General features: G+C 35.7%; 1 protein-coding gene across 1 annotated transcript; it reads right to left on the reverse strand.

The window, feature by feature from the left end:
• Positions 1-139: 139 nt before the first annotated feature.
• Positions 140-7959, reverse strand: LOC132171706 (SH3 domain-containing protein). Its single transcript, XM_059583093.2, has 10 exons — positions 7733-7959; positions 6792-6914; positions 6087-6156; positions 5773-5918; positions 4707-4808; positions 4352-4549; positions 4205-4267; positions 4027-4116; positions 1340-1414; positions 140-526 (listed from the first exon to the last, which is right to left on the reverse strand). Exons 1-10 carry the CDS (start codon positions 7790-7792, stop codon positions 407-409), a joined length of 1047 nt encoding a protein of 348 aa, XP_059439076.1. The 5' UTR covers positions 7793-7959; the 3' UTR covers positions 140-406.
• Between the last annotated feature and the right edge of the window lie 5525 nt (positions 7960-13484).

The raw sequence follows: 13484 nt of genomic DNA on the forward strand, positions 1-13484 counted from the left end.
ACAGGAGATGTCTGATTACTAAAGTAACCGGATGTAAGCCAAATCCTTCAATAAAACAAAATAAAGGAGTAAGAGAAGAAACTCAGAAACAACCTCAAGTTTCCGAAGGAAGCATAATCTTACAAAAGACAACAATGAGTATATGCTACACAAAAGCGAGCCTTCTTTATGCAAAAATGACTGTTCTCCTTAAGTAAATATGAACAAGCACACATACACAAGACATTCATAGCATTATGCCTTCACAACAGAATGCATAAGAAAAAGAAACAACATAATTTGAGAAACCCTTGCAGCAATAAAACTAGCAATGAAACCCCTACTATTATATGGTTAAAACAGTGTTTCTTTTTTTCAAATTGGAGGCACGACAAACTTAGTAACCAGCTGAATATTTGGGTACCGCTTAGTAAACTTCACCAGCCCCATTACTCGTAGGAATCCTTTGGCGCTTCTCCACATATCCTGATGGAAACCACCCGGCTTTACCTCTGCATTCGCCTTCTGACCATCCTGATGGGCTTACCTGGAAAACATGTGAAGTTTCGGAGTTACCGAACAAGCAAATATAAGGTGTGTCAAACCCAAACATTGAAAAATACAAGATCCATAAACTTTAGTTGTTTTCCTCCTTTTTTTAGCATCTAAACAAAAGCATGGCCTCTGTTTGCTTCATCGTTGAATCTATTTCCTTCATGACAACAAAGTGGGCATTTCAATGATGTTGGTGAAAATAAGAACTAAAATTGATGCTTAGATGTCAATTTCTTTACGTTAGGAAAAAACATAAAAACATTGAACACACTTTTTCAAATTTTTAAAAGTTTTAATAACATCATGATCAATTGGATGTCTTATAGTTGTCACAGTTTCAGAAAAATATATGCAAGGCAACAGGAAAATGGAGAAGGGGAATAGAATACATAGGGATCATGTGATACCAACAAACAGGAGAGGATGATTCAAATACCTAAAAGTAAACCTATTATATGAGAATGAAGAGGACAGGGCCATCAGGAGAATTAAGTATTCCATTCGTTCCAGCTACTAGAGGTGCATTAAATGAGAATCATGACCGCAAGGAGAGTATCCCACCACATAGAGACACATCATGGAACGCTAAGATGGATGTAGCCAAAATGAATATACATGTACGTGTATGTGTTTGTATTTATAAAGAAAAGTGGACTTCCATATTTTACTGCTATAAAATTGTATCCAGCATATTTCCATCTGTTCCAACCATGTCACAGTGTGCTTATCCATTAAGGAGATGCTGCCTATATGCAAGTATGTGTCTCAGAAGTAAGATATGCATCTCAAGGAGGAGATAAAGCACCTTCCGCACAACAAGGTAGTCACCCACTGACAAGCTCAGTTCCTTCTCAGATTCAGCACTAAAAGGATGTGTTGCCTGCAAGAGGTAGATAAAAAATTTAGTGAAATGATGCTGTGATATCTATTCAACAACAAAGTGTTCTAAGGAGTCAGTTCAAGGAAGAATGGCTTAAAAGTTACAGTGGCTACTGGATCAATTTCCAATCGCATACTCTAAGAAGAAGCAAAATTTATTGGTAACACGACAAATGAGAGTATATCCACATCAGAATCCTACCCTCTAAGATGCTGTGTTGTTTACCATCCCAATTTCTCTCATAAGGATGTGTCAGTTCTATGTCCAAATTTTACTTCAACAGTTTTCTTTTCCACATTAAAAAATAAAATAAAATAAATAAATAAAATCACTTTGTGTAAGAGGAAACTTTTATAGAAGAGTAACACTCTGTGAACTGAGGGCTAACCCTTACACATAAAGGAGTAGAAAAACACTACGCAACGTGAACTGGCACACACTTTGCCCTTAAAAATGGAATTATAATTTGGCATCTACTACAAAAAAATGGCATTGGAAAGTTTCTAGTGAGGATGAGAAGCCACAAGTTTTGTCTTTCATTTTCTAATATGGTCTCTGAAATGATTGGCATTGCAAAACGTCACTTGTTCTTATTGTAGCTTTATTTCCATTTTTTTTGGTTGGGTTTTCCTTTCTCTTCCCCTTGTTTGAAAAGGCACAATAGAGAATTGCAAGAAATCTCATTGAATACCAAATGGGGAATGGATGGGAAATGATAAATTTTGAAAGACAGACAATGGTGTAATGCCTTTATGCCATTGCAGAGGATAGAGATGAAATGTGGCCGTCATAGAAATCCGGGGATTGTCCAAGCTCTTAGAATTTGAAGTTCAGAAGAAATCATGACTGGGAGATCTCAAGTCTTCAGACTCATTGAGCTGCTCTTCCATTCATTTGAGGATGTAGATGAAGAGTTAAGGTGGTAGCTGCCTTTCTAAAAAATTTCTACTCAGTCAGATCATTCTACTACACCTTACAGCCCCAAGTAAGAATCTCCTCTTAGAAGTTTTCCCCTGCTCTTATTCCCTTCAACATCTGGCTTTTATAGATAAGTTCTAAGGACATAACTTAAATCAGCTTGATAGTAAGAGATATAGGAAGTTAACAGAGCACGTCAGGGCACATGAACCCAGGCTCTAAAAACAGGCAATCATTTTATACACAATCAATTTGCCTCTCTAATCCTAGAAACTCTTGATTTGGGATATCAACGGTATTTTAAGCTTCTTTGGAAGATAATTCGGCTGTCATTGGTTCTTGCACATTAAGGCTCTTCACCCCAATGCAAGTCATGGCTAAGAAGCAGCCCCTCCATGTTGCTATGTAAATGCTTTGGTAAGCTAAGGAATGCTAAAACCTTCAAAGGGAGCTCATCATTTTATCATCTTTCAACTATTCCTAGAAAATGCCCCTGTTGTCCATATAGCCTTGGTGCGAAGCTATTCCTCTTCTTTAAGAGGCCCTCATAACTTGTGTCTCCTGATAACAAATGTAATAGAGTTTCAGGCCATTAGCTCTTCATCTTCTAGAAATGGCTGCTTCATAAAGAATCAAAGGAAGTCTGCAACTTTTATGATTTCGCCTTCCTCTTCTTTCTGTTAAGCATTCACCTTAATACACTTATTGATAACTCTTCCATGTGCAATTTTTTTTTTTATAAGTTGCAGATGCAGCCAGTGGGTCTTGACTCACAAGCTTACCCTCTGCCCATCCCAAGGAAGGAGGGGGGGGGAAGGGGTGGCGTGCAGTTGAGCTAGAGCTCATTGGCATAAATCTTCCATGTGCAATTATCCAGCCATCCTAAAATTTGAGCATTCATTATTCTGTGCCATACACAAGCATTCATTATTTACTTCTCTTCAAGAGAAGAAAGGCAAAAAAGAATACTGATCGAGCGTGGGTGTTACAGTTGAAGTTGCCATACACAAAAAATGTTTTCTCCAAATTCTTATCACCATAATCTGCCCGCCTCTTAAACCACCTTTCCAACTCTAGTCTTCCACCTAATCCTTGAAGGAATAATCCAATAAGTTGTCCAATTTAAGCTCATCATCTACTGAAAAATTTACCTCTTTCCTGACTCCAGATTTCCAAACAACTCTCAATCCTGTTGAGGAGCTATTAAGTTCCTGGCAACACTAGAGATCAGAAAATGCCTAAACATAGAACTCAATCAGATATATCTTCAAGTCCATGTAGACCACTTCGCACGAAAGTTTTGGGCAAAAATCTAGTCCTCTCGCTTACCAGAAGCAATCTCTACTCTGGTCTAAAAATCACTCACGGTTAAGTATTAACTCAAAATGGTAATCCATCAAGCGCACAGAAGGGGAAGTTTTCACGAAATTGATATCCACTAATCACTTGATTGCATCTTCCTCTAAAAGAACACAATTGAGGGATTTCCACATTCTGTCACTCTGATCAAACCGCTAAGAGTCTTGGATTATTTAGTTAAAACTTCAATTGGTAAGTCTTGAGTATTGATGCAATATAATTGAGACAATATCTAAAATCTTATTTGAAATTTACCGAAAAATGAAAGTTTTTTTCCTTGAACTCCTCGCTAAAACAACCATTAAAAGTTCCAAGGCTAGGTACTAGTTGCATACCTCAGCCAAGAAGTACGTTGTTTTATCTGAGCAGATATCTGACATAATCACAGGGGGGGCAGACTCTTTCCGCTGTTTCTCTGTGACCATCTGCCACAAGATCCAGGCCAATAAATAATTTTATATAGCTTACAATGACTAGAATTCTCTTATGAAAACAACAGAGCCAGGAACAAACCTCAGCTTCAACCTCACCAAGAATAGCAGCTATTCTTAGATGATAATTCTTTTCTCCTTCAACCTTCAAAAGCAAAAGTTCAAAAAAATCAGACTCCAAAATCACCATGCCGGGAAACTTGTAGCACCCAAAACTCTCTGCATATACCATTGAAACAAGCCTCTGTAAAGTCAGTCTTTGCTGCTGGGCTTCGACAGCTGCCATTGCAGCTGAAGCTTCTTTACCCAGTACAGCCATGTTCGCTTTTAGTTCGTGCATCCTTGCTTCCGCTGCATGCAGCTTTGCAACATTTTCAGGAGTTGGAGATTCCCTTACTCGTGCTTGCCTTCTGGAAACTTCTGCTGCCTGTTTACTTTTTGTGGTCAATATGAAGAATGAGTTTACAATGCTTACATTCAAAATAGGAGGGAAGAAGTGAATATGAGAAAAAAGTGAGTTAAAGTATAATGATTATCTAATATAGCATGCTACTGATGCATAGGATGGCCAGTGTTTTGATTACCTGTGCCTCTGCTTCCTGTCTCATTCGACTATAACGTTGAGCAAGATGACGAGCATCTTCCAAAGGAGTGCCGATGATCATTGCTCTCAAGGGATCTAAAACCTGTGGAAAAAAACATTAGGGTTCACACTTGTATCTTAATTTGTTGATGAATGTGGGTTCCTGTAGAAAATGAACAGGGCTTCACTATATTCAACTTTATTTGTAGTTCATGAGAGTGGTAGACTAATCCTGACCTCCAAAACTTTAGCTCTAGCCATTGCAATTATTTTAAAATTTGGATACCTGACATTGAGAGCTTCTAAAGTTTTGGGGGAGTGATTGCAAAAGCAATGAAAGATTAGGGAGGATAAGTGAAGTTTCCCCAATAAATAATCATCATATAAGAGTTCACTACCCCGCACCACAAAACTAGCTTGCTGCAATGCTTACTAGTCATTGAAATACACACCAAATAATGTTAAAGTATCTTACATAGCTAGGGATCCTAAGAACTCCACAACTCATGTAACCCAAGTAGAAGCCACTCTTTCCCTTCCATGTTATAAATACAAACCTCTGGCTTCTGTGGCTGACAGGTCAACCACTCAAAACTTATCTCAACTATTTTTTTTTTTTTTTAATTAAAGTAACAATTTTTGTGAGCTATCATTTGTCCTCGTAAGTGTGTAAGCTCCTACATGGAAGCTAAATAAAATTCTCTGTGCTGATACCAGAAATCAAAAGGCAAGAATGATATGCATCAACCAAGAGACGTTGAAAGCATATCAAATTTCTAGAACTGACTAATAAGATTGAAGTTAGGATTTCTAAAATTTGCCAAAGCATCAATTCGAGATGGGAGACTTGGGAACTAAAATAGTCAATGTGCAATTAGGCAGCATCTAGGACAATAACATCCAACAGGATACGGCAGATTCATTGTTTCATTCAGAACACTCCAATATTTTACATGTATGTAATAAAAATTTAAAAATGTCCAACTAGTACTTATCCAAAAAGCTCTCATTTCAATTAATACAATTTTTTTAATAAGTATTTCGATTAGCACAATGAAAAAGACAACCTGTGAAGATAACAGTTTATTAAAGTCCTCCTGCTCCTTTTCCACATGATTACGAGCATCTCCATATATAGATGCAGCCTTAGCTAAAACACTATCATTTATGTTCTCAGCTCCATATCTGCAGCAATCCTCAGACAACTTGGTTCCTAACTACCAAAAACATTATAAATAGTGAGCACAAGCATAAAGGCACCATTTTCTTCAAATCATGTTTTATCTGTAAAATATATCTAATAAACCCAATTGCATATCACTTCCAATCCCACCCATGTGATACATATATAGTAGTGCAGATAGTATACTTAGTTCATCACCTGTTTCTATATGCTTATAACCTATGGCAGTAAATGCTTCCGCTGCTCTAACAATATCTTTTTGGAAATCCTGAAAAAGAAAAGGTGACGAAAAAGATCATTACATGCAATCAGAAGTAGAAATTAAAGAATATCATGATAGTTACTTCCAGAGAATTAATGAACTACAGACAGTATGACAAAAATGTTCAACATAAATGTTACATAGTCGTGTAGAATAGCTTAAGAATCATGGCCCCATGCTTGTGAACAGCAAAAGGATGATTAACAAAGCCAACACTCATGTTCACCAAAATTAGATGTTCTCCTTCATCATTTGCTTCGCCCTCCAATATCAACATACCTGAATACTTGAGTTTCTAAAAACCCTATGTAGACCACTATCTTTAATATATTTTCTAAGAAAGAAATCACAAAACCAACTACAGACAACCTACTAATACAATCTCCTTCCAATTGCTAGAAGCTTTAGAACCAGAAACTTCATCAGAAAATTAAACAAAGCTCAAACATTCCCTTCAAGTATTAATAGAGTTCATGAGCAATTTAAGGGCAGCTCATTCATGAGAAAACAATAGAAGACCAAACCATCATCTAATTATCAACCAAGAAGCAGAGTTTGTCGGTACTTTCAAAAATAAGAGATAATAAAAGATTTCAAGCTCATTTTTTAAATAAACAGTGAAACAGCAAAAACATCTCTACCCTTCCTGAGCGAGTGGATTTGTACAGTTTGTCTAGCTGTTGATGTCTGTGCATCTCGACCTCATCGATGACCATTACATCTGAGCTATCATAACCAGTTCCACCAAACTGCTTTATCACAGCCTGCAAATCCAAATAATAAAGAAAAATTATATACTTCGCTTCTACTATCTTAGATTAAAATAAAAATCTTCCCTTTTCTAGAACACACAAAACTGTCAAAGAAAGCCTTCAATTCAAAATGCTAATACAAATAATGAATGTTAATTCAAAACACTGTTTGCCCCCAGAGAAACCGTATGAAAAAGGAATAGAATATATAAATTTTCATTCTTGACCCCGCCATAACAAAACCCTCCACTAGAATAACTTAAGCACAAAATGAGGCCTGATTCATCAGTTTTCTTTGTTTTAACCTCAAAATTAAAACCACTTTCTGCTCCTTAATATCCTAACGTTTCAGGGCAACCAAACGGAGCATTAACTAAAATGAACAAACCAAAAGGAATAAAAACAAAAACAAAAGAACCACGAAATTAAAGAATCTCCACTAATGTGAGCCATAACACGAAGTTTATTCTCCTTCGCTCATACGTTTTCTCAGAAACCAAACGGAGCATTAATTAAAATGAAGAACGAGCCTAAATGCCAAGCATTAAATTAGCTTTATTTGTTTGAAAACCTAAAATTACAACCACTTTCTTCTCCTTTTCTTTTCTTGATATCCTATAGTTTCTCCTCGGCAACCAAACGGAGCATCAATTAAAATGAATAACGAACCAAAAGCAAATTTAAAATAAAAATAAAAAAAATAAAAAATTGAAGAATCTCCGCTAATGTGAGCCCGAACACGAAGTTTATTCACCCTTTCGCACACATTTTCTCAGAAACCAAACGAGCAGAGAACAAGAAGTAACAAGAGAGACTATAGTAAGCTAAACCTGCTGTTGTTTGGCGACTTGGTCCCTGAGCTTACTGGCTTGTTTTCTCAGAGCGTCCATGGCTTGCTCTTTTGCTCCGTCTCCGATCCTTGACTTCGCAACGACAGCGTTTCGAATGATCGGAGGCAGCGCGAGTGGATCGGAGAGCGTTGGTCCAGATCTGCCAGCTGCGTAAACGATAGAAGCTCTGCGATTTCGTCGTAGCTGGGTTTGTCGTAACGACAATTTTTCTTTGGGAAAGGTTTGTGTGGTTATCAGGTGTAGGAATTCCAAGACTTTTGGGCCGTTGGATGGTCGCTGGTGATCGATCTATCAATCTGGTTTTTTTTTTTTCTTTTTTTGAAAAATATAATTTACCTTACCTACAATAAGTTTCATGGTATCAAAATACCAGCTCTCACGGTCACGGGTACGCATAAATAACAAATTACTTCATATTGTCAAACTACATAAAAATCTTGATGAAATTTTTATTAGTGTGACACATCTCAAAGTCAATAAAATCTCGACACATATCATTCATAATAAAATATATAACGTATAACAATTATAAATTTATAAAATATTATGTTTTGAATTTCTAATTTTTTTTTTTTTTAAAAACGTTTACTAGATTTGTAATGTTGTTGAATTTACATTTGAACAACAATTCTTCGTATGTTTGTTCGGTTGGAAGTAAATTTCGAGTGCTTTATTGTTAATTTAAGGTGGATTAACCAATCATAGGATATTTGTACTTTCTTTGTTATTTTTAAGCGGAATGTGTAATCAAGATATGGGTTTCGTTTAAAACACTAAAATATGCCAAAAACAGTTTTAAAATCGTTTAAAATATGCCCAAAAAAATACACAAAGAAAGCTCAAAATACTAAATATATGCCTAAAAGGCCGTTGCACCAAACATGCCCTAAAAATAGGTCCAAAAAATGCTCAAAACACTAAAATAAGCCAAAAATGCCCTAACACCCAGGGGCGGAACCTCAACAAGCATAGAAGGCATTATCCCTCCCAAAAATTATATGTTTTTATAGGATAACTCTTTTAAAATTAGGAAAAATTTCACTGAAGACCCATGAACTTCTACCCGATTTGATAAACCCCCCTAAACTTCAAAATCTCTCAATTTAGTCCCCTAAACTTTCAATTGTTTTTAATTTGGACCCCCCGTCAGATTTTAAACATTACATGACGTTTATACCCCTGACTTTTGTATAAAATTTCAACTTCCAAAACGTTTTTTTATTTAGAACAAAAAAAAAATCAAGGATATTTTTGTCTTTTTTTGTATTTTTAACGGCTAAAATAGACGGAGGGGTCCAAATTGAGAGCAATTGAAAGTCCAGAAGACTAAATTAAGAGATTTTGAAGTTTATGAGAAGTATTTCAAAACTGGTAAAAGTTCAGGAGTCTTCAGTGAAGTTTTCTCTTAAAATTATTTGTGTCTTCCTTACCTAAAAGCGGCACCGTATTGCAGGTTGTTGCGATTCAAGGTGATAGTGGCCGGTCGAACTTGGATGCTGAGCGAGCGGTGGAAACACACTCTCAAGTCTCAACCTTGATGATTTTGAGCATTAGTTGTTCTATTTGTAAATCTCACAGATTTATTTCTCAACTCATTGTAATTTCCTTTTGCGATTCCTCATTGTACATGCATGATTATAAATAAAACTCTTGGCTGTAATATGGTCTCCGTCGGTCCAAGTATACTTCTTACGTTGATTCATTCTAAAAAAAATCATCATTTTTATCTTTAACCTATAATTTATTAAATTAATAATTATTCTAAGAGTTTGGAAAGAATAAAATTATGGAATAAAAGCTACATACACACATTATTGTAAAAAAATTGGAGAGATAGAGATGTATTTTTTAGATTTTGAAAAGAAATTAAGTAATATTTTCAAAATTACTTGGTCCTCAAGAGGTAGCTCAATCGGCTAGAGACCACACCTCATGAAGCGGTGGTCACTAGTTCGAATCCCACATCTCTCTCTTGTATGGACATGTCAAAAAAAAAAAGTAATATTTTCAAATATTTGACTTTTTCTCAAGAGTTTTTCTCACCTTTAGGGGACCATGGTCCACCGTCACCCCCGTCCTGCGCCATGTAGCCGTGAAAGTTTGTGACCTTTTGTTTTTCTTTATGTTCAAACTACATACATACAAATAAAATAAAATAAAAGTCTTACTATTTGGGGGCAACAAAAGTCTATTACAACCTTATTGGGTGTGCGTTTGAGTGGTATAAAAGTGCGTTTAACACTAAAAAAATTCATTTGAATAAGTACTCGTTTGGTAAGAAAAATTGAAGATGTTTTTAAGGATAAAACAAAAACAAAAAAAAAATAGTAAAAACGCATTTTTTGCAAAAGGTTAAAAGTGAAGCTTTTGCCGAAAAGCTTAAAAATGAACTGAAAATCATAACCATTAACTGAATATTCTCCGGCCCAAAATAAACTGAAGAGGATCGGTCCTGTAAACTCAGCCTCCGTTACTTCCTCGCTGAATAATTAACGCCCAAACAAATAAGCATGAGATGGGCCAAATCCCTAATAAAGTGAAGTGGTGCCACATCATTGGAAAGGATTTAGCTTTAAATGGAATGATGTGTCTACGTCTCTCATGATTTTTTGCTTTCCAAAAGGATTTCTACTTTTCTTTTTTTTCTTGTTTTCCCATTATGAGGGTTTAGATAAGCAATATATGATCTTTATTGACCGAGTCTGAAGGCTGATTTCAACAAGAACTTATCTTTTTTTTTTTCTGCCGACTATATATATATATATATATAATATCATGAGAGATCTTAGGGCATATGTGTAACTAGCATACATGATACAACCGATTGTGTTTTATTTATTTCTAATTAAAAAGGATAGAATGAGTGACCAATTGTGACTATATTATCTAGGTGTGACTATGATAGCATTTATCCACTGAGAATTGTTCAAGATAGGCCTAGACAACAAAGAACTGCAAATATTCCTTCAAAACAATTGAATTATAGCTTTACCCAATCCTATTAGAACATTAGTAAAACTCAAGATGGCTAACACTAATTAGAAGTAAGTGATTCCCGTTTCGGATTTTGAATTTACTCTTTAGTGTTTGTCTAACCACATGAAAATTGACTTGAGACTATTAAACCATCGCCATTGACGGTCAACCCATTGTGTTTTGATTAAGAAGTTGATTTGATTTTGATCTCGTTCCACTACCTAAGAAATGGTTTGATGAAACCCTTTTAGGTTTTGTATTTGTGTTTGCAAATCCCAGTATCAAAACATGAGTCATTTAAGTTAAAATTGATAAATTAGTAATTGAGTTAGAGTTGAGTCTTGTTTGAAATTTAATTTAAAACTTGTAATTTGTGAAGACTCATTCAACCCACGCTCAAGCGAGCAAGTATCACGCATAACCCGAAATGTCGGTTGACTCACATTCAACCCATATTCGAATGTTTAGTTCGAACCTCAAACAAAAACTTCGCTTGATTCCTCACTCAACAATCGCTCAAGCAAGTCCAAACAAAGACTTCACTCTCCTTATTACCAAATCACTAGCAAATCATTAATCCTTCTTCAAAGGGTTCGGTTTTAAAGAAATTTATAATGAAATAATAAATTGCAGGATAATAAAATAAGACACAAGATTTTACGTGGTTCAGTTTATGACTTACGTCAACAGATAAAGCCAAAGGGCTACATTAGGCTCTTATTTGAATGATTTGTTTACAATACAAATGATCTCTATTTATAGAGATGTGGAGATAATACAAAAAGATATGATTGATAAAATCAAATCAGTATTGAATATTTCTGATTTGATTTTATCAATTACAATCAATACAAAGATATTCTCATAATATCAAATCTCACATCATATATTCTAATATTTCCCCTCAAACTCAAGGTGGAAGATGCTGAAACTTTGAGTTTGATTTTTTTCAAATGTAGTGGTTGGAGGCGGTCGGCGACGTGATATGAGATGCACCTTCAATAAAATTACTAATTAGGCCAACTATAGGCCAAAACGAAAAGTCAATTATGGGCTGAAATGTGCCTGGGTTTTAACCAATACCACAAGGCCGAAAAAGAAATCAGCCAACTATGGGCAAAAAATGAAAGCCAACTGTGGGTTAAAGAAGGCCTGGGTTTTAAACAATACCACAGATGCCAAACAAAAAGAAAGCCAATTTTTGGTTGGAGTGAGAGCCAACTTTGGGCTGAAGTGAGAGCCAACTTTAGGTAAATGACCTAGGTTTTAAACAATAACATAGAGCCGAGCAAGAATAGGCCAACTATAGGCCAATGGATGGGCAACTTGGCCTCTTTTGATTTAGATTTTTTTTTCTTTTCTTTTCTTTTCTTTCAACCGAGCTTTTTTTTTTTTTTTGTCGGTTTCAACTTTTTATTTTTATTTTTTTAACAAACTAAAGAACTACTTTTTGAACCAAAAGACAAAATTAACCTTCTTTGCATCTCCACCAGTAGAGGCAGTGGCGGAGCCACTTAATGCTTTGGGGGTGCCCAAAGCTTTTTATTTATTTTTATTTTTTTGCTATTTTTCTCCCAAGTTCCACACGTAGTCCCAAAAAAAAGGAAAAAAAAAATTATTCTCTCCTACTTACGCAAGTCACCATTCAGCACCTTCAAAAAATTTTTAGTGGCATCCTCAATATAAATTGTCTGGTTCCGCCACTAAGTAGAGGAAAAAAGTGGCAGTGCTTGTGAGATCGGTCAAGGTGACACACGTGGGTTGTCGGTGAAAGCTAGAAGTATGACGACTTGGTGCAGTGAAGGAAGCGACATAAACAGGGACCGGTGGATGGCTGGAGAAACATTGCTTGAGACGGGCCATGGATGGCCGACCTAGGCGCAGGTGGGATGGCGAAACATGGCTGTTTGGGGGGTGAACTCACTAGAGGCAGGAGGAAGATCACCGGAGGCGCGACAGACGGTTTGATGGAGCAGCTCATTTGTAGTGTCTATGTTGTCTCGGATGCATGACAAAACAAGGAGTCACGTGGTTCTGCTTCTCATGGGATCCATGTGTTGGATGAAAACTTGATCAACAACCACTAGAATTTGACGGAACAATTTTTTTTTTTTTTTTTTGGTCAAATACAATGCAAAGATCTATGGTGAGGAGATATGCAGAATATTCACAAGACCACTGAATCGGACACCGGAGTAAACTATAGCTCTGATACCATGAAGTTTGGTGACTACAACCTATGATCTACGTCCATAGATAAAGCCTAAATGACTACATTAGGCTCTTATTGAACGATTTGTTTATAATACAGATGATCTCTATTTATAGAAATGTGAAGAGAATACAAAAAGATATGATTGAAAAAATCAAATTAGTATTAAATATTTCTGATTTGATTTTATCAATTACAATCGGTACAAAGATATTCTCATAATTTCAAATCTCACATCGTTTCACTAATAAGTTCATAAGAGTAACTAGAGTTCCAAAAAGCAAATTAGATTTTTTTTTTTTTTTTTTTTTACCTAAACCCTAAACTAGAGTTGGCCTGTTGAAGTACATGAGATAAAGTTTTTTAATTTTTATTTTTCCCTCAAATTTCAAAGTGCGAGATGTTTATTAGCAAATCAATAAACTAACATTAATTTTAAATACATGTATGTAAAAAAGTCAATCATATTTAGGAGCAGGTTTTGTCTTTGTTTCAAAGTATTAGTGGGTTTGGTTGGATGGATGGAAATAGGAGGGAATTAGA

The sequence above is a fragment of the Corylus avellana genome, chromosome 1, assembly GCF_965113065.1.
Source record: "Corylus avellana chromosome 1, dhCorAvel1.hap1.2, whole genome shotgun sequence".
Taxonomy (NCBI): Eukaryota; Viridiplantae; Streptophyta; class Magnoliopsida; order Fagales; family Betulaceae; genus Corylus; species Corylus avellana.

What these genes read in the sequence shown, in the direction of transcription:
- LOC132171706 (XM_059583093.2), bottom strand. Translation starts at nt 7,792, where the DNA reads ATGGACGCTCTGAGAAAACAAGCCAGTAAGCTCAGGGACCAAGTCGCC. An exon ending in ATAAACTGTTATCTTCACAG is followed by an intron (nt 4,809 to 5,772) that starts GTTGTCTTTTTC and finishes TTTTTTCCACAG; the next exon opens with GTTTTAGATCCCTTGAGAGC. An exon ending in TACAGAGGCTTGTTTCAATG is followed by an intron (nt 4,268 to 4,351) that starts GTATATGCAGAG and finishes TTGCTTTTGAAG; the next exon opens with GTTGAAGGAGAAAAGAATTA.